Source organism: Notamacropus eugenii, chromosome 5 (assembly GCF_028372415.1).
Source record: "Notamacropus eugenii isolate mMacEug1 chromosome 5, mMacEug1.pri_v2, whole genome shotgun sequence".
Taxonomy (NCBI): domain Eukaryota; kingdom Metazoa; phylum Chordata; class Mammalia; order Diprotodontia; family Macropodidae; genus Notamacropus; species Notamacropus eugenii.
This window is the reverse complement of record NC_092876.1, coordinates 266,590,707-266,608,863: the sequence shown is the minus strand read 5'-3', so window position 1 is coordinate 266,608,863 and position 18,157 is coordinate 266,590,707. Positions and strand designations below refer to the sequence as shown.

At 37.6% G+C, this 18,157-nt stretch overlaps 1 protein-coding gene across 11 annotated transcripts in view; it reads left to right on the top strand.

The window, feature by feature from the left end:
* Positions 1-18,157, top strand: part of HECW2 (HECT, C2 and WW domain containing E3 ubiquitin protein ligase 2) — a 507,687-nt gene that overhangs the window by 306,890 nt on the left and 182,640 nt on the right. For all 11 annotated transcript variants that reach the window (XM_072612728.1, XM_072612727.1, XM_072612726.1 and 8 more), the window contains one exon: positions 8,928-9,035. In XM_072612728.1, the coding sequence (XP_072468829.1) occupies positions 8,928-9,035 (108 nt within the window). The remainder of the gene's footprint in view (positions 1-8,927; positions 9,036-18,157) is intronic.

Here is an 18,157-nt window from a genome sequence, read left to right as displayed (position 1 = left end):
AAATTTCATGGAGAAGACAGAATTCTTGGTGTTAGAGGAACAAAAGGAAGGGAAGGGGCAGATGGACAGGTGGAAAGAGGAAGAACTTGTGGTAACTTACAGTGGGCATTCCAGGAATATAGTGTAGCTTAGATGAAATAAAAGATGGTCAAAGAGGGTACTGAACTTGTTTCATAATCCTCTCCATGCTGTCAAAAGTAATTTCTCTTAAGTGCTGATCACACATATGACTCCCCCACTCAACCAATTCGAGGGCTTCTTGTTGTTGTATCTAGGACAAAGAACAAACTCTTCTGATTTGTTTTTAAGGCCTGGTCCCAACCTGTCTTTTAGCTACGTTGGAGATTCTGATGGCTGTTTAGCTTGTGAGGAGACCCAGAGCTAGTGGGCTTGTTGTGTGCCTGGAGTATCTTGACAGCTTGTAAAATATTTTGCTTTGTTAATCGCTTCCATAACTGAAATTTTGGTCTTCCTAACGTAGTAGATCTGCATTTCTTTAAATTTCTCTGTAGCCTAAGTTACTGACATCTCCCATCCTTCTTTTTTTCCTTTCCTTTACTGTTTGGCCATGGAGAGAAGTGTGTTCTGTCAAGTCAGAACTAATGGATGGAAGAGATTTGAAGAATCACAGAATTTTAGAGTATTTCTTCCTAAAGGCATCATTTTGGGTCTTGAGTAATGCTTCTTGGTAAACTACAACCTCCAGCAGCACTTGACCCTTCAAATACACTTGGATGCATACTTTTCTGGAAATACACACTTCATTATGAATTCTTCTTTGTAATTTCTGTTCTCTGAAAGGAAAACATAGAAGGGAGAAAACAACTAAAGCAAGAGAAAAACTGATGAGATAGCACTGGTATATGTGTGTCCGCAGGATCCTGGAAATTTAAGGATCCTATATAAAAGGAAGGCAATCAATGCCACCTCCTCTGTTTTGATCTAGAATTAGACCTAATGCAGGTGCTCTGTTCTGCTTTCCCAATATATTCTATTACATATTTTTAGCTTTGGTAAGTAAAACATGGGCTCCTGGTTTTTGTAATCCTGTGCAAGTAGTATTTTCTCAGTTGGAAGAATTTATCAATAGATTTCTTCTAAGACATTATTCCATACCAGAAAAAAATGTCTATTTAGCAAGCAAAAAAAAAAAAGGTTCTGAAAAAGATTTTCTTCTGACTATGACTATCTATGACCATGATTTTTTAATCAGTGGATATTTCAGCTGGGAAACACTGGAACACAGTGTTCTCTGTTTTTATTATGAAATCCTTTTGTTAGCTGAGATAGGACTTGTTTAAGAAAATGTGTTTAAATTTTGCCTGAAATTAGTCACATGACAGTGGGCAAGGTTTCACACAGTTTGCCAAATCCTGGTTTCAGTACCTTCTTTATATTCTAAGTCAAGCTGGCAGTATATTTTTTAGAAATGGGGGGAAAAAGATGTCCAAATACCAGGTCCCCTACAGGTAGCTTTCACTGCTGCACATCTGGCCTTGAGAGTAAAATTAGTACCCAAAGGGTAGAACTTGAAAAGAAGCTAAGTCAGGCTTGAAATAAGGAAAAACTTAACATTTTGGAAGAAAGAGGTTTCCCCATTTTTGAAGTTCTTCAAACAAATGTATGTTGTAGAGGAGATGCTTTTTTAGATCTGGGTTGAAGTAGATGTCTATTGTAGGCAATCCAACTACGAAATCGTGTGTGTGTGTGTGTGTGTGTGTGTGTGTGTGTGTGTGTGTGTGTGTGTGTGTGTGTCTAGTATTGAGAGGAGACAGAGTTTGGGGAAACTTTGGGAAATCATTACACTTGAGTTATGTGATTTTAATGTCTTGAATACTTTTATACTTTTTTAACCAAAAGAATCTAGTTGTCCTAATCCTTTATCATAATCACCCTATAGAATTTTCAGTCTTTTTTTGCTACTGAAGAAATGCGAACTCAGGTAAAGGATGAGTTTCAGCTAGCACTGGACACACACTTTATGACTTTTAACTTCAGAACCTACTACTGTGCATATCTCCTCAGATATTCACCCCTTTACCATGCCTTGCACTCCTCTATTGAAACCTCTATTGAGGGAAAGGAGATGTTGAGTAGACACAAGGGAGAATATGTACAGAGATGTATGTTCAGGGGCACAGCAGTCCTGTGGCAGTCTAACTCTTTTTAGGGATACCATGAAGTAAGGGGGAAAAGGGAAGAGTGGGTCGAGAAAGAAGGCACCTGATGCCACATTTTGCAATGAGTACACAGGTGGGGTTGACAGTCCTGCTTCTAAGTTACTATGCTTATGTTACTGAGTCAGGTGGCTTTTAAGTCATATGGTTTGCAATAGGAAGGGATCTATTTCTCAGCTGATCTTAAGGCCCTGAGAAGCTTATCTGAAAATAATATCCTCGCTACTCACTTATCACCATTTTATTGAAAAAGAGATGTGTATGATGTGGAATGTGACCAAACCACTTCTACACACTCAAAGTACGGGTTTTATTTAATTATCCAATACATAGGAATCATTTTAAAAACCAACTTATTCATAAGGAAGAAAGTTTTGAATTCACAAAGTAATTGCACACTTTACCTTTTTCCTCTGGATAACCAAGGAAAGCCCAAGAGAAGGGGGAAAAAGAGTGAAATTTTGGGTATTATATATCCAGATACAGATAGAATATTAAAATTGGTCAGAGTTGTCTTTTGGAACCTAACTTTCCTTATCCCCTTTCTATTCTCCACTGCACTCATTTTCTCTCTCATCCCATCCACACTTTGTGAAAAATATGGTCTGTAAAATATTTTAGTTATTCCAACACTTCAAGGCTCTATAATTTTATCAGGGTTTAGTGTTTCCTCTTTCTCTAATGTGGATTGTAACCTTGGCTGTGAACTTTTTCAGAACAGGAACTGGTTTTTGTCTTTGTGTCATGGGAGTTTAGCACAGTGTCTGGATCACAGAAATTGATTTGAGTATTTAATTGAGCAAATTCAGTAAAGCTTTCTTTAGTTTTTCTTGGTATGTTTTGTTGTTGCATCACTTACATTTCCCAGTTATATCCTACCCATTTCAGAGTGTCATCCCTTATAGCAAAGGATAAAAAAAAGTTGGGGGGAAAACAGTGCAGCAAAATTAAATAACATGTGACCCAAGTCTGGCATTATATGCATTTCATATAAGACAGAAACAGAAACAAACATAAAAGTCTTAGCCCTCAAGTAACTTACGCCTTACTGGAGAAGCTTACATTTTTTAAACTTAGTAGCTGTTTTACCCAGGTGTCTTGGCACCTCCAAAAATTTTGTCATGTGTAGCCAGGTTACTTGCACGTTCATCCTCTCTCTCTCTCTCTCTCTCTCTCTCTCTCTCTCTCTCTCTCTCTCTCTCTTTCTCTCTCTCTTTCCATTTAAATCTAGATGTTGATGTATATATCTATAGATATATACATATGTATATATAGATACATATATATGCATTTTTATATATCTCTGTGTATATATGCACACGTGTGTATGTGAATGAATTTTCATATGTGTATATTCATATGTGTATACATATGCGTGTGTATTCCATTGATGAGTTTATTACCAAAACCTTTCCCATTGGAAAGGTAGGCCATACTAGAGCATGGGTTTTTCTGGTCCTGTCTTCCCAAAGTCATGGCCAGGTTCACACCGTAATAAGACATTGGAATAGGATTTTAGTGGAAGTGAATCTGAGAGCTTTTTTATTTAGGTTTGGGATAAGGACTAGCCCTGTGATTTCACTAATACACCAAATTTCTAAATGAGGAGACTTCTACTAGGACAGGTCAATACTTTTTTTTGCCTGTAGCCTCCATTGTAATCTCAGAGAGCTGCTCAGAGCGCTGAGGTTAAATGACTTGCCCAGATCCATGTGGCCAGTAAGGGTTAGAGGCAGAATTTTAACCTAGGTCTTCTTGGCTGTGAGACCAGCTCTCTATCTACTTCTACCAAGGCTGCCTCAGTTTTTTATTTATAAGAGAAAAGTTGGGTGGTAGTGTTGGTAATTGATTAGCTTCTATGTTCTTTGCCCTCTTCTCTCTTCTGCTTCTTTCACTCCCTGTGACTGTCTTTTTTCACATCTTCGTTTCACAGTATAATGTAGTGAATGCTGGAATTGCAGTCAGAAGGTGTGAGATTTCCTCCCAACTCTGTCACTTGTGGGTACTTGAACAAGCTGCCTCTCTGGATTTCCTCATCAGTAAAATAGAATTAAATGAGGTGATCTATGAAGTCCTTTCTAGCTTTATAGTCTGAGATTTTTCTTGAGATGACAGCTGAGTCCTGTGGAAATATAGAGAGAAGCATAGATGGTAGAAAATAGAGTTGGGGTGAACCTGGGATCCCATGCAGGAGAAGACCTGGGTTCAGATATTGTCTTTGCTGCTTGAAAGACACAGAACCTCCTGAATCTCTCTTTCCTCATCCATTGAAATTGGAAACTGAGAAAAGGGAGACACTGGGCATGGTAAGGCATTGGATCTGCTATCTTCTAAGGTTAAGACCTCTTCTAACTCTAAATTTGTGATCATGTGTAACTTAAGCCCTTCAGTTTACAGTGGGAAAACTGAGGACACTGGATTTCCACAAATCAGAACACAAGATTTTTTTTCCCTAGAAGTTAAGCGAAAAATAAAAATAAAAATCTCAACCCCCAAACCATCTTGGTTGCCAATTTCAACCCAACTGTCAGGTTTTTATAAAGCTTTCTCTTCTCTTTTCCACTTCTCTGCCTCCTACCTAGCAGCTAAAATATAAAATGCAAGAAAAATAGCAAAAAGAGAGCATTTGGGGGGAAAAAACTCTTTTGTTATATTTCCATATTTTTTATGTCTTTTTAGATAGCAATGACTTGTAATGTAGTGACCCTGTGTTTTATTCTGTACATACTATAGCTTTCATCTCAGTAGGTATTGCTACATAATTTTAAAAATCATACTCCTTGGATAACCTTCACCAGAATTTGGGAGACTAACCAGATATCAATCACATTTTATGAAACTTTTTATACGTGTTCTTCCAGAGCTGCTGTAGGAGCCCTTTTTCAATTCTAAAAATATAGTATGTGAGAAGTTGATAGAAAAGACTTGAAAAGTTAAAGGCAAAAAAACTGGAGGAAACAGAAAGCTTCTGCTCAAAGCCATATTTCCTGGGGCATATGTCCTTTGTAATAAAACTGGACCTCCCCTGCCTGTCTGGGTGTGTTTATGCTGTCTCTGTAGCTGCCTGTGGTTTTTCCCACTGGGGCATCTCATTGATCAGTTCCTTCTCTCTTACTTGCCCCTCCTGCCTCTCTGACTTGCCCAAGGATGCATAGCTAGTAAATGTCAGAGGCAAGCTTTCACCCCAGGTCCTCCAGTTCCAGAGGGGACTCTTTCCACTGTCCTGTGCTCCCTCCTATCAATATGTCAGCCATTTGGGATTTCAGAAGGCCATACCAATTCCCTCTAGAAGTGGTTATTTTCTTTAGAAGCTTTGCATCTACAATGGCAGGGGTGCTTTATTATTTGAGTGATTTTAACCTTCCTCACATCTGTCATGATGAACAGTCTCTTTCATAGAAAAAGCTCACAAGGTGTTATCAGAATATAATTATTTGTAAATTCATTGGCAATGATACTGGGATAAACTTCAATGTAAATGGAACAAGAGCTGAAAACATGGAGTGGGAGGTGAGGAGTACTTTTTATCATCTCCACTGTTGTTGCCTTAATGTTAAGCTTTGCTTCTAATGTTTTTTTGTCAAATTTAAATCTTGCCAAGAACCCTTCCTTGGTACCAGAAGAGACCTTGTGGGGTTATAGAAAGAAAATGGGGACTGGTTAGGGGAAAAAAACCCTGCAGATTTATATCCATTTTACATGAGGAAACCAAAGCTTAGGTTAAGTCATTAACCTTCGAAACCCAACAAAGTTTGGGGTCAGGGTCTCTTAAGATTTTCCACAAACAGGCAGGAATTTAACCTAATCCTAGGGCAACTGTCAAATGAATGGGGGACCAGGAAAGAGCAACCAGTTTGGAGTCAGAGACCTTGTATTCTAGTTTTACATCTGCCACTGACTACCTGTGTAAGCTTGTACAAATAATTTGACCTCTCTGGGTCTCACTTTCACCATTTATAAAATAAAGAGGACCCTATAGGCAGCTAGGCAGGGCAGCAAATAGCACTGCACCTGGAATCAAGAAGTGAGTTCACATCCACCCTCAGGGTTTATTAGCTGTGTGACCCTAGGCAAGTCATTTCACCTGTGCTAACTCATTTTTTTGACCTGTAAAATAGTAATAGCATCGACCTCTCAGAGTTACCAGAATCAAATGGGTTATTTTTGTAAGGTCCTTTGAAAACTTAAAGGGTCATATAAATGTTCATGATTCTAAGATCTCTTCCCTCTGAAGCTATCATTCTATTATTATAATGGCTGCTGCTGCTGACTGGCCATTGTTACATGTAATACATATCTCACAGGGTTGCTCTGAAGATATATACACGTAGATACATACATATGCATATATAATATGTATATATATATATACACACGCATACATGTAAACACCCATGCACACTCACGTCTATATACACACATGCATATATAGACACAGTACATATATAAATTTTTTCCCATGAAGGAACTCTTTCTACTAATGCAGATCAACAACTGTTCAGTGACTTAGAGTCTCAGAGTTTCCTGGAGAAGTAGGAGAATACGTGACTCACCGGGCTCAAAGAGCTATGATGAAGGCAGGATTTGAACCTAACCAAGTCTTCCTGACTGTGAAACTGACTGTCTTCTCCATTGTGCTCCACTGCTTCTCAGTATATTCCTCAGTATATTATAAAATCCTATAAAAATGCCAGCTCTGAAATTCTCTATTTTTTATTTACCCTCCCCAACGCACGCAAAAAAGTTCTCATATCAACTCTTCTATCAGCTGTAGTTGGTTTTCCTTAACTTATTTGCATACCTTATTATAGAGGTAGGATTGGAACTTGTTTTGATTAAATGTCTACAAAATCAACAGCTTTCCCCAAAGTAGTTTTCAGCTACTGTCTTCTCCATATGTGATCTTCTAGGTCCTTGGGGGTGGCCTTTTGACTGAATCCAAGCTTTACAAAACAAATTCTTTTTTTAAGGGGAATTGTTTTGTGAAGTTTGAATTTAGTCAGAGCTGCACTTGAGGACCTAGAGGGCCACATGTGGTCTTGAGGATGCAGGTTTCCCACCCCTGCTAGAGCTAATGTGAAGCCACTGGAATTTTGTGAACAAGGAGGTGAAACAGTCACACATGGATTTTAGAAGCTCACTTTGATCTATAAGTGAAGTTGGGTTAGAATGGGGAGAGCTTTAAGGCAGGGTGACCAACCAGCAGGCTATTGTGATAGCTCAGGCATGAAGTGAAGAGGGTTTTCACTAAGGTGGTAGCAGTGTCAGAGAAGAGAAGGGGACATATCTGAGAAATGTTATGAAGGTAAAATTGACTAGACTTGGCAACCAATTGGATATGGGGTGGGGTAGTGAGAGGGAGGAGGCAGGGACATGAACCTGGGGGACTGGGACATGGTAATAACCCCAACAGTAATAGGGAAATTAGAAAAGGGGAAGGGCTTGACATGTTGAGTTTCAGAAGAATTATATAACACATTCGATTTGAGATGTCCAATAGGCAATTGGAAGTGTTGGAGTAGAGGTGAGGAGAGAGATTAGGGCTAGATAGATCTGAGAATCATCTGCATAGAGAAGACAACTGAGTCCATCAGAGCCCAAGTGAAAAAGCATAGAGAGAGAAAAGAAGAGGGCTCAGGACAGAACTTTGGGGGACACCTGTGGTTAACAAGCATGACCAGAATGAAAAACCAATAAAAGAGGCTGAGAAGAAACAGGTGGTGGGAGACAATAGCACTTCAAAAATTTAGAGAGAAAAGAAATTGATTGAGGGTGTGAAAAGCTTCAGAGAGATCAAGAAAGATGAGGATGGAGAAAAAGTTTGGCCTTTAAGAGTTAATTGGTAACTTCAGAAAGAGCAGTTTCATTTGAATGATGACATCTGAAGCTGGATTGTAAGAGAGTTAAGGAGAGTAAGAGGAAAAGAAGTGAAGACACTAATTGTAGATAGCCTTCTCAAGGGTGTTAGTTATGAAAGGGAGGAGAAATATAGGACAATACTGTGGGAACTGATGGATCAAGTGAAGGTTTTTTTCAGGATGAGTAAGACATTGGATTATGTTTAGGTGTAGGGAAACAGCCAATAAGATGCAAATGAGGAGAGATTGAAGAATGGTAAAAGAAAATTATGATAGCTTAAAGCTGCACTAAGATTTTGGGGCCACTGTATGAAGGGGATAATCTGTTGGAGAAGTCTTTGATGGAAAGGGATCCATTGTGCATGTGCAGGGATTTGCCTCAGCAGGTAGAGGGGCCAGCTTTTCACGTAAGACGAGGGTGAAGGAAGGGGAGGAGATAGTGCTGGAAGACAACTGAGTGCTATGAGATGAAGATGAGGGGAGAAGAGGGACCACTTGGTGAATGACTTCAGTTCTTTTTATCACAATATGAGGCAAGGTTCTCAGGTGAGAGGTCAGCAAGAGGCTGAGTGATGGAAGATTTGAGAAAGGAAGAAAAGACATGGAAAAGCCACTGTGGTGAGTAGAGTAGTGCATTGATTAAGGGACGTATGAAAGGATTGCCTTGCTTCTTTGAAGGCCCATTTGAAAAAATATAGGATACATTTCTCATGGACCTAGTTAGCACAGTTTCATGATCAGTAATAATATTCTTTCCCCTGTTATTGTTTTCTTTCTTTCTTCCTTTCTACCCCCTCCTTCGCCCCTGAAACTGCATCAGACTTTAAGATATGAAAAGGAGAGCCAATCATTATTTTAGCTAAAGAGGTGTTTTTGCCTTTGGTTTTCCTAGATGAGAATTCTCCAGCCAACTTTTGGGATTCCAAGAACCGAGGTGTGACTGGGACACAAAAAGGACAAATTGTATGGAGAATTGAACCTGGGCCCTATTTTATGGAACGTAAGTAGATGTCTTTAAGATACAATGCAAGGTGACTGCTAAGTGTTATATGAAGATGCAGAAATCTATGGCGATTTGGATGATTTTATGTTGTATTTTCTGATGAATACTCTTTAGTACTATTTACATATGCTTAATATATTTATGACTATTTAAATAGTATATTACTTGTTAAATAATATAGACTTTTAAGAAACATATATGCAATTATCTCTCAGTTTTGTATGCTAACTTAAAGTCATAGAAATTTTAATGTTATAAGGAAAGTATCTAGACCAATTCTTTTTGCAAATGAGCAACCTAAGGCACAAGAAAACCACAGTAATATATTTAATACAATCTAATTAGTGGGAGAGGCAGGACTAGAATAAAATCTTCATGACTTTTCTTCCAAAGCTCTAGCTTCCCTGTCTAGCATGTCCATCACTATACTGCAATTCTTTTGCTACAGGAAATTCACAGAGTAAATAACTAAAAATTGTGTGCATAGTAGTTATATTATGTGCAATATGGTATACTTAAGCCTCATAGATTTCTTAGTATTTTCTGCACCTGCTATTTTTGATATTTAACAAATCAGAGAATCACATAGTTAAAAGATGAAACTTTCCCATAACATCCATGGCAGTGATCATCTAGCCTTTGTGAATCTGTGGAAAATCCAATCATATTTGTAAATTTTACATTTTTTTTAAAATAGGGAAGACATTATAGAGATAGTTGGAATATTTGATTGTCCAGCTTTTGCTGAGGTATCAAAATTCTTATATTCTAGGAACACTGGGAAACTCCAGAAGTAAGGATGTATGTAGAGAGAGAAGTAGTTGTGATGATGCAATTGGTACAGAAGTAACAGTAAAAGAGCAATCATTTTCTAATGAGTAAATAAATAAGTCAAGCATTTAATAAGATCCTACTTAATGCCAGGCACTGTTCTTAGTACTGGAAATATGACCAGAAACCTTCTTAAAGTCCTACTCCAATATCTCATCATGGCGTAGAGATGATTCTTTAAGGTTATACTAATGGGGCAGGTTCCATCCTAGAAAAGTCTTGAAGTATGGTCCTAGCAACATAGCTCAATATGCCATCTTTCTAGGGATCATCCTAGCAAAGTATGGAGAGGCTTATCACTTGTAGTCTAGCTATTTGTTAATGAATTTCTTGGCTATGGCAACACATGAAACAAACAAAAAATTCAGAATGGTACTCCATCTTGTGTAGCTCCCCTTTTCACTGCAGTGATGGTGGCAGTAAAGGCGAAAAGACGGGCAAATTAGAGAAACCAGTGTTTGAACTGTCAATAAATGTGAACTTAAATGTTGGTACTCTAAATGTGATCTATAGATCCAGTGGACATATATATTACTGGAGTTAATGAATCATGTTCATCTTGACATTTTTCTATAATTAAAACCAGATGACAAAAAGAAGTTGCAACTAAATAGGATAATTTGCAAAACCAAAAAAAAATCATTTCATAAGATTCATATTCTTTTTATATTTACAGGGATCATACTAGCAATTTTCAGTACAACTAGATAGATAATTATAGTCTATGCACCAATATCTCTTGCAAAGGTTAAAAAGTTAGAGAAATTGTTACAAGGAACTCAATAAGACTTTCCAAATTAAATCAACATAGGTATTAATACTAAGTGACTTCATTGTAGGGGGTGATGAGCAGAAGGGAAGACAGGAAAATTTTTTGAAAAACATGATTCAAGACTAATAAATGAAAATGGACAAAAGTTTGTATATTCCATAAATTTTTCATTGAGATATATTGTGAATACTTCCTTCATGAAGAGAATTAGGACACCCTGAACACACCAGGCATCAAATAACATTTTAAACAATCTACTATCTTTTAACAGGCAGGAAATAACTAGTTACTGATGTGACGGTTCGTTTTTGAATCAGCTGTCTGAAGAGATTAAGACTAAAGATCCATTAAAGATCAACGGCAATATCAAATTAGAAAAGAAAGAAAATAAAAATGAGGAAAAAATGAAAACATATGCAAGCCATAAAAATCACAGAATCTGAGAGTTGGAAGGAAACTCAGTGGTTAACTAGTCCAAACTTTACAGAAAAAGAATCCACTTTAACCTATTTGACAAGTGATTGTCCATCCATCTAGGCAAATCTAACATGACCTATTTAAACAAGCTGTTGACCTCCCAAGATTAGTTAATGTATAAAAGAACAGTCTTCAACACCAATAAAATTATTTCCTAAAGATGCATAGTAATTAATGTAAATAAATCACTATAATGAGGGCAAATAAAAAGAACCTAGAAATCATCTTAGTCAAAAAGTACAGGAGAATATGCATAAATGAATGAATGAATGAATGAATGAATGAATGAATGAAATAGCATTTACTGAATAGTTATTTTGCTCCAATCATTATGCTAAGTGCTAGGAACAGAAATAGAAAAAGTGAGACAATTCCTGTTTTCGATGATCCCACACTCTGAATGAGGAGGACAATACTAAAAGACAATTCAGCTGTAAGGCTGATGGAAAAACCCAGTAGTTCTTAGATTGCGGCAGCAGGTCAGATAAAAAGATTGGAGTCTCTAAGGCATTATTGAAGAGCAGAGGGAAAGGCCTTTTGTTTGTTCTCCTGTCTGGCCAGAAGAAATAGAGTTGTTTACTCCCAGCCTATCTAAGCAGTGTGAGGAATCAAGCGGCTCATACAGGTTCTGGCCACCTTAGGCTGTGGGAAGAGTTCATGAAGAAGGCCCACCCTAGTCAAAGTCAATACCAATTAAAAACATAAACACATTGGTGAAATCCAACAGAGGAGTATGGTGAAAGATAACAAGCAATCTCACCTTATGAAATAGTGAAAAACCGTAAAGGGTAAAAAACAAGTTAAAAGAGAGCTTAGAGAATGAATTAAGGGAGCCATCATGAATACATTTAAGGGTAAAACTGGAAGAGGGAGAGTTAACAGATAAAAATGGAGAACTGATAAGATGTCTGCTGCAAACTCCATAACAAATGAAATTTCTATATTTGGATTCAAACAGCACAACCCCTAATGTGCTAAATAAGGACTTGACCAAGCATATATGGGGGAGATCTATGCTGGGTGGGAGAGGGACAATTGTGAAAGCATTAACGCATCACAAAATTTTGGAAAAAGGAGAGGATTCAAATGTTTAAAAAATATATATATCTTACTGTTTCAAAAAAGTGACAGAAAATAACAATAATTATTACCCCATATGCCTACTTACCTTTTAAAAATCTTTATGAGAACAATTATAAGCATTCTTGACAAAGGATATAGGTAGGCTTTCCCAAATAATGTTCCACAACAGACTACATCTTTATAGTCACAACTGAATAAAGGATGTAGAAAATTCAAGATTTCTTGTGCTTATTATTTGTTGACTATGAAAAGCATTTGATCCAGAAGAACAGTTCTCTTCTAACCAGATCTCTCCCATAAATATGTAAAAATTATATTTCTTGAAAGATATATAACAGCTGAGATAACTTTGTCTGACAAGCCTTTGATTTTTAGTGTCAAATGAGAAATGAAGTGAAGAGACATTGAAGTTTGGTAAATAGAGAACTAGCTTTAATGTTAGGAAAACCAACTTTGAAGTCCTATCTGTGACATATATTGACTGTGCCACTTTGGGCAGCTCACTCAGGTGTCCCAGCCAACTTTCTATACCTGTAACTTGCAGAATAGTGTTAATCAGAACTGATAGAAAGAATCTCCCTTTTGGAGTTCCCTCTACCAATGAACACATAGGTCTGGTTCCAGTGGGAAAAAAAATCACCCCAAAATCTTTGGCCAACTTATTTATGTAAGAAAAAGAGAAATAATGAAGAAGGTCTCTTGTCTAGACTATGATACATAATTAAATGGAGAGACTATGAAGCTGGTCTAGAAGTGCACAGACATTCCAGTGGGCAATGATCCAAGTTCATCACTGAACATGAAAATGAGAACAGGATGGATTGTTTTTCAGAAATGGTAGTGTTTTCAGTATCCTAAGCTCCTCCCTGAAACAAAGGCTCATTTTAAAAATATCACTGATCTAGTAATGCTCTATGATCACAAATCAGAGAATACTGCAGTCTCCAGAGAATTAAAATTTGGGGTCACCCAAAGGAGAATGAAGTGGGACATGGTAGGTTTATAAGCTGTAACATTGTATCAATGAAGAGTAAAAGAGAAAAGTGACAGAGTGTACTCTTTATGAGAAAGATGAATGACCAGAAAAGGAAGTGGGCCAGTTGTGATCAAATCAAGGGATAATGTCTGATGGCATCTGTACAAAATCAAGAGATCTAGAGGAAATCCCCATTTAAAATGTAAGCTCCTCAAGGGCAGAGATCATGTTTTGCTTTTCTTTGTATCCCAGCACTTAGCACAGTGCCTGGAGCATAGTAAGAACTTAATAAATGCTTGTTGATGGACACATAATTTATCACATTTATTGTTAATTTTTCCATTTTACATATTGTGCATACATACCTCTTTAAACTGTAAATTTTTTCTGAGCAAGCACTAAGTCTATTTATACTCTGTATTACCTAGCGGAGTGTCCAGTACTTAATGGACATAAAGTATTTATGGACTAACCAGAATTAGGGTGACTGTAGTCAGAATATTTTAAAAAATACTGTATGAGATTATGTAAATGCCAATTCCATTTGAGCTCCAGCTATGGTCTTCAGAATGGAATGTGAGAATTGGGGAGTGTTATTATTTAGGAAATTTCCTTTCACTTATTTATTTCACTAAGTCTCCCCTACCATTATTCTAGGTCTTCTAAGCCCCAACTAGTAACGTAATTACCAATAGAATTTGGCATCCTGAGGTAGGAGGTAAGAGACAGTACTTGACAGGTGGGTCAAACCAATGATAACCACTCCCTCAGATCCAATAGAGATAGCCCAGGAACTATCCAGGGAGATAGCCCAGATAATTTGGTATTGGGTACCTAAGAACCTGAAGAATAGAAATTGTTGTTCAATTGTGTCTGATTCTCTGTAACCCTATGTGGAATTTTCTTGGCAAAGATACTTCAGTGGTTTACCATTTTCTTTTCCGGTGGATTAAGGCAAACAGGTTAAGTGAGTTGCCCAAGATCACACAGCTAGACAGTGTCTGAGGCCAGATTTGAACTCATGTATTCAGGTCCTGTGCTCTATCCAATCAGCCACCTAGCTGCCTCCTAGTCAGCTATGGTATAAGAATAGGAATAGAAGTACTCACCTTTAAACCTCTCATGCTCCACTCCAGATTATAGACCTTCCTTCCAGCCTGGCTCCTGCAGCCATTCACAGGGAGTCACCCTTGTGGAGATGTGACAATATGTCACTGCTAGTTCTCTAACCTCTACCACCTCATTAGGCTCAGCTACCCAAAACTCAGCAACAAACTAGTTCTATTTTTTATTTCTTTATTTTGTGAAATTGTTCAAAGATCATAAACATATGGTTCCATCAGTGGAAATCACCATAAAAAATTATGCGTTACCATGTCCTTTGCCTCTGTAATCGAAGGACCACTAGACTGTTTCATCTACTTTGCAACTCAGACCTCCTCTGTGTGTTTTTCTTCACCTGTTTGGGCATGAGCTCCTTTCTGAGAACAACAGGTCAGTCCGGCTTTTCTGTTTGTATCCCCAGCACTCAGTACAGTGCTTTGGGCATTCACTAAGTACTTTACGTGTATTATCTCATTTGATCCTGAGGCAGATGCTGTTATCATCCCCACTTACAGATAAGGAAATTAAGGTTGAGAGAGATTCAGTGACTTGCTCAGAGGCACTCAGCTAGTCACTTTCTTCAGCAGGATTCTGGAACTTAGATCTTTCTGCTTCTAAATCCTCTACACTGTACACCTAAGCACTGAGTAAGTACAGATTTAATCATTCATGCCACTATTCCTTCAGATTTTCTGCAGTGGGCTCCTTCCCACTCTGAAGGACTACATCACATAGAATACCTACAGTGATACTGACTGTCATTTCCCTTGTGTTTTTCTACCCTGAGATAATTAAAGAATAGTGGTTAGCCCATTTCAAAGACAGAGCCCTTCACTAAAGAAAATGGAATGTATTCAGGCTTATGAAACACAGACAAAAGTGTATTTTTAAAAGCATGCAAATCACTTGTAGTACCTGACCACATTTCTGCAAAGGGTGAGATTAAAAATGTGACTCATACTCAGCATGGAGCTCTGATTCCAAGATGCTTTAAATAGGAGCCATAAAGATGAAAAATGTAATGAGAACACTTGGAGGGATTATTCATGTTTTAGAATAATTTATAGCTGGTTATTTGGATTTTGTGGCTCTTTCCTCTTTTAAAGGAATAGAGAAATGATGTATGGTCCATAGGGAGAAGAGCTTCATTTGAATTTCATGTGTAAGATATTTTGAAATTCAAAATTTAGTGCCTGAGTCCTAGAAGCACTGAGTTAAATTCAAAGAAAAGATCAGAGGATCTTTATGGCAAGACCTTTTAGGGGAAGGGTAGTATGGAGAAGACATTTCTAAGTTAAATTTTAATACATTAAGGGCATGTTTTAAAAAATAATAATAATGTTGATAATCTGCCCCTGACACATACTGGCTGTACAAATCTCAGTCCCTTAGTGTCCTGGGCAACTCTCTCAGATTATAAATTATAGAGAAAGTGTTGACCTACAAATGTTTTCACTGGCTGAACTCTATGCCTGAAACAATCTAACAAAAAGTAGAACACTTATCTTCATCCCTACCTTCTGACTTCCTTGGCCTCTGTCAAATCTCAGCCCAAATTCCTTGGACTTCTTCAAGAAACCTTTTCTAATCCTCCTTAATCTAAGTACTTTCCTTCTGAGACGACTTCCAATTTATCCTGTACGTATTTTCTTCATTCATGACTGTCTCACTTGTCTCTTTTTCTCTCCCCCCATTAGATTGTGAGCTTCTTGGAAAAAGGGTCTGGTTTTTTACTTTTCTTTGTATCTTAGGACTTAGCAGAGTGCCTGGTACATACTAAGTGCTTAATAGATGCTAGGTGACTGATCAATTTAACTTCGTTGATAAAGGGAATTTCTTCATCTGGGAGGCTAATAATAACACATTTATATAGTTTTTTAATGGTCACAAATGCTTTCTTTTAGGGTAGGCAGGGTATTTTTATCCACATTTCAAAATAAGGAAACTGAGTCTGAGTGTTTAAATTTTAGAAATAAGTGACACAGATGATTGCAAGAACCAAGAAAAATCCACTTATGTTTCATCCATTGTGGACAAAACATCTATCAATGGTGGTATTAAATGGGTTTACAATTAGACATTTGAAATTCAAATGATAGTCACTTAATTTTTATTTCAGTATTTTTTAAGTGGAAAAAGCCTAGAGTTTATTTAGTGGCGTGTGTGTGTGTGTGTGTGTGTGTGTGTGTGTGTGTGTGTGTGTACTGGTTGTTCAGTCACTTTCCAGTTGTATCTGCCTCTTTGTGACTCCATTTGGGGTTTTCTTGGAGAAGATACTGGAGTGGTTTGCCATTTCCTTCTTTAGCTAATTTTATAGATGAGTAACTGAGGAAAACAGGATTAAGTGACTTCCCCAGGGTCACACAGCTAGTAAGTGTCTGAGGCCAGATTTGAACTCAGGAAGATGAGTCTTCCAGACTTCAGGCACTCTGTCCACTGCACCACCTAGCTGTCCTGTGTGTACATATGCATGCATATATTTACCATTGCAAAGCTTCACTCTGACTTTTTAAATCACCCTCTATAAGGAAGTAGAGATCTTCCTAGGACCTTTACTCCAGCATCCAGGAATATACCTTCTACTCCCCTTGTTAGGTGAGAACTCTCCTTCCTCCTCACAATATAGCTTCTTTTCAAGAATGGTATTCTGAATTGTGTGGTATAGCAGAAAGGGCACTGGATTTGGAATCAGAGAGCCTGAGTTCAAATCCCAACTTTTGTTATTTTCTACCTGTGTAACTTTGAGCAATTCATTTACTCTCTGGTCTTCATCTCCAAGAGTGGGGAACCTGCAACCTCAAGGCCACATATGTATGGCCTTCTAGTTCCTGGAGTGTGGCCTATTGACTGATTCCAAGTTTTACAGAACTTTAAATTTTGTTTTTATTTGTTCTGTGAAGTTTGGATTCAGTCAAAGGGCTATACTTAAGAATCTAGAGGGCCACATGTGGCCTGCAGGCTGCAAGTTCCCCACCCCTATCTATACAATAAGAGTGCTGAATAAGATGATCTTGAATGTCCCATCTAGTTAAATATGTCAAAGTCCTGTGCTCTGCTTCCTAGATTTTGGGCCCTAGGGCCACCTGTGTGATTATCCTAAAGGAGTGATTCTGATGGTTTGAATGTACTAATTCATAGCTCCACTAACAATGCATTAGCATGTCTTATCTTTTTACAACCCATTAACACTGACTATTCCCATTTTTTAACATTTTTTGTCATTTTCCTCAATCTGAGGTTGTTTTGATTTGCCTTTCCCTTAGGATTAGTGTTCTAGAGCAATCTTTCATGTGATTGTTTCTGGTTTGCCATTCTTTGGAGAACTATTTGTTCATATCCTTTGACCACTTATCCATTCGGGAATGGTTCTAGGTCATAGCTGCATTGATTTGCTCATGAAAAAACCTCCTATTAGTTTTAGCAGAAGGAGAATGCTTGAGCTTTTTGCTTCTTTCCTTCCCATACTGACGTCTTTGTTTATGCTTATTATGTTATACAGCAGGAGTTCTTAACTTGGGATCTGCAAACTTGTTTGTAAAAATACTTTTGAATGTTAATATTTATTATATGCTTACTTTATAAACATTTAATTTATATTTAAATATGTAAACATCTATTCCCTTTGTAACATATATGTATTATTGTATGCATTTAAAAGCATTCTGAGAAGGGGTCCACAGGCTTCACAAGTCTGCCAAAAGCTTCTAACATAAATGAATTTAAGACCCGCCCCACAGAGTGTATGGTTTTGTTTTATTTATATGAAATGACTTTCCCCACCTGAAGGGCCTTTTGCAAGCACTTGCTACCATAAGTAGGGTCCCATGCCTATTGTTTGAATAGATAAATGCTCAGTTTCACTTAGCTCAATTCAGC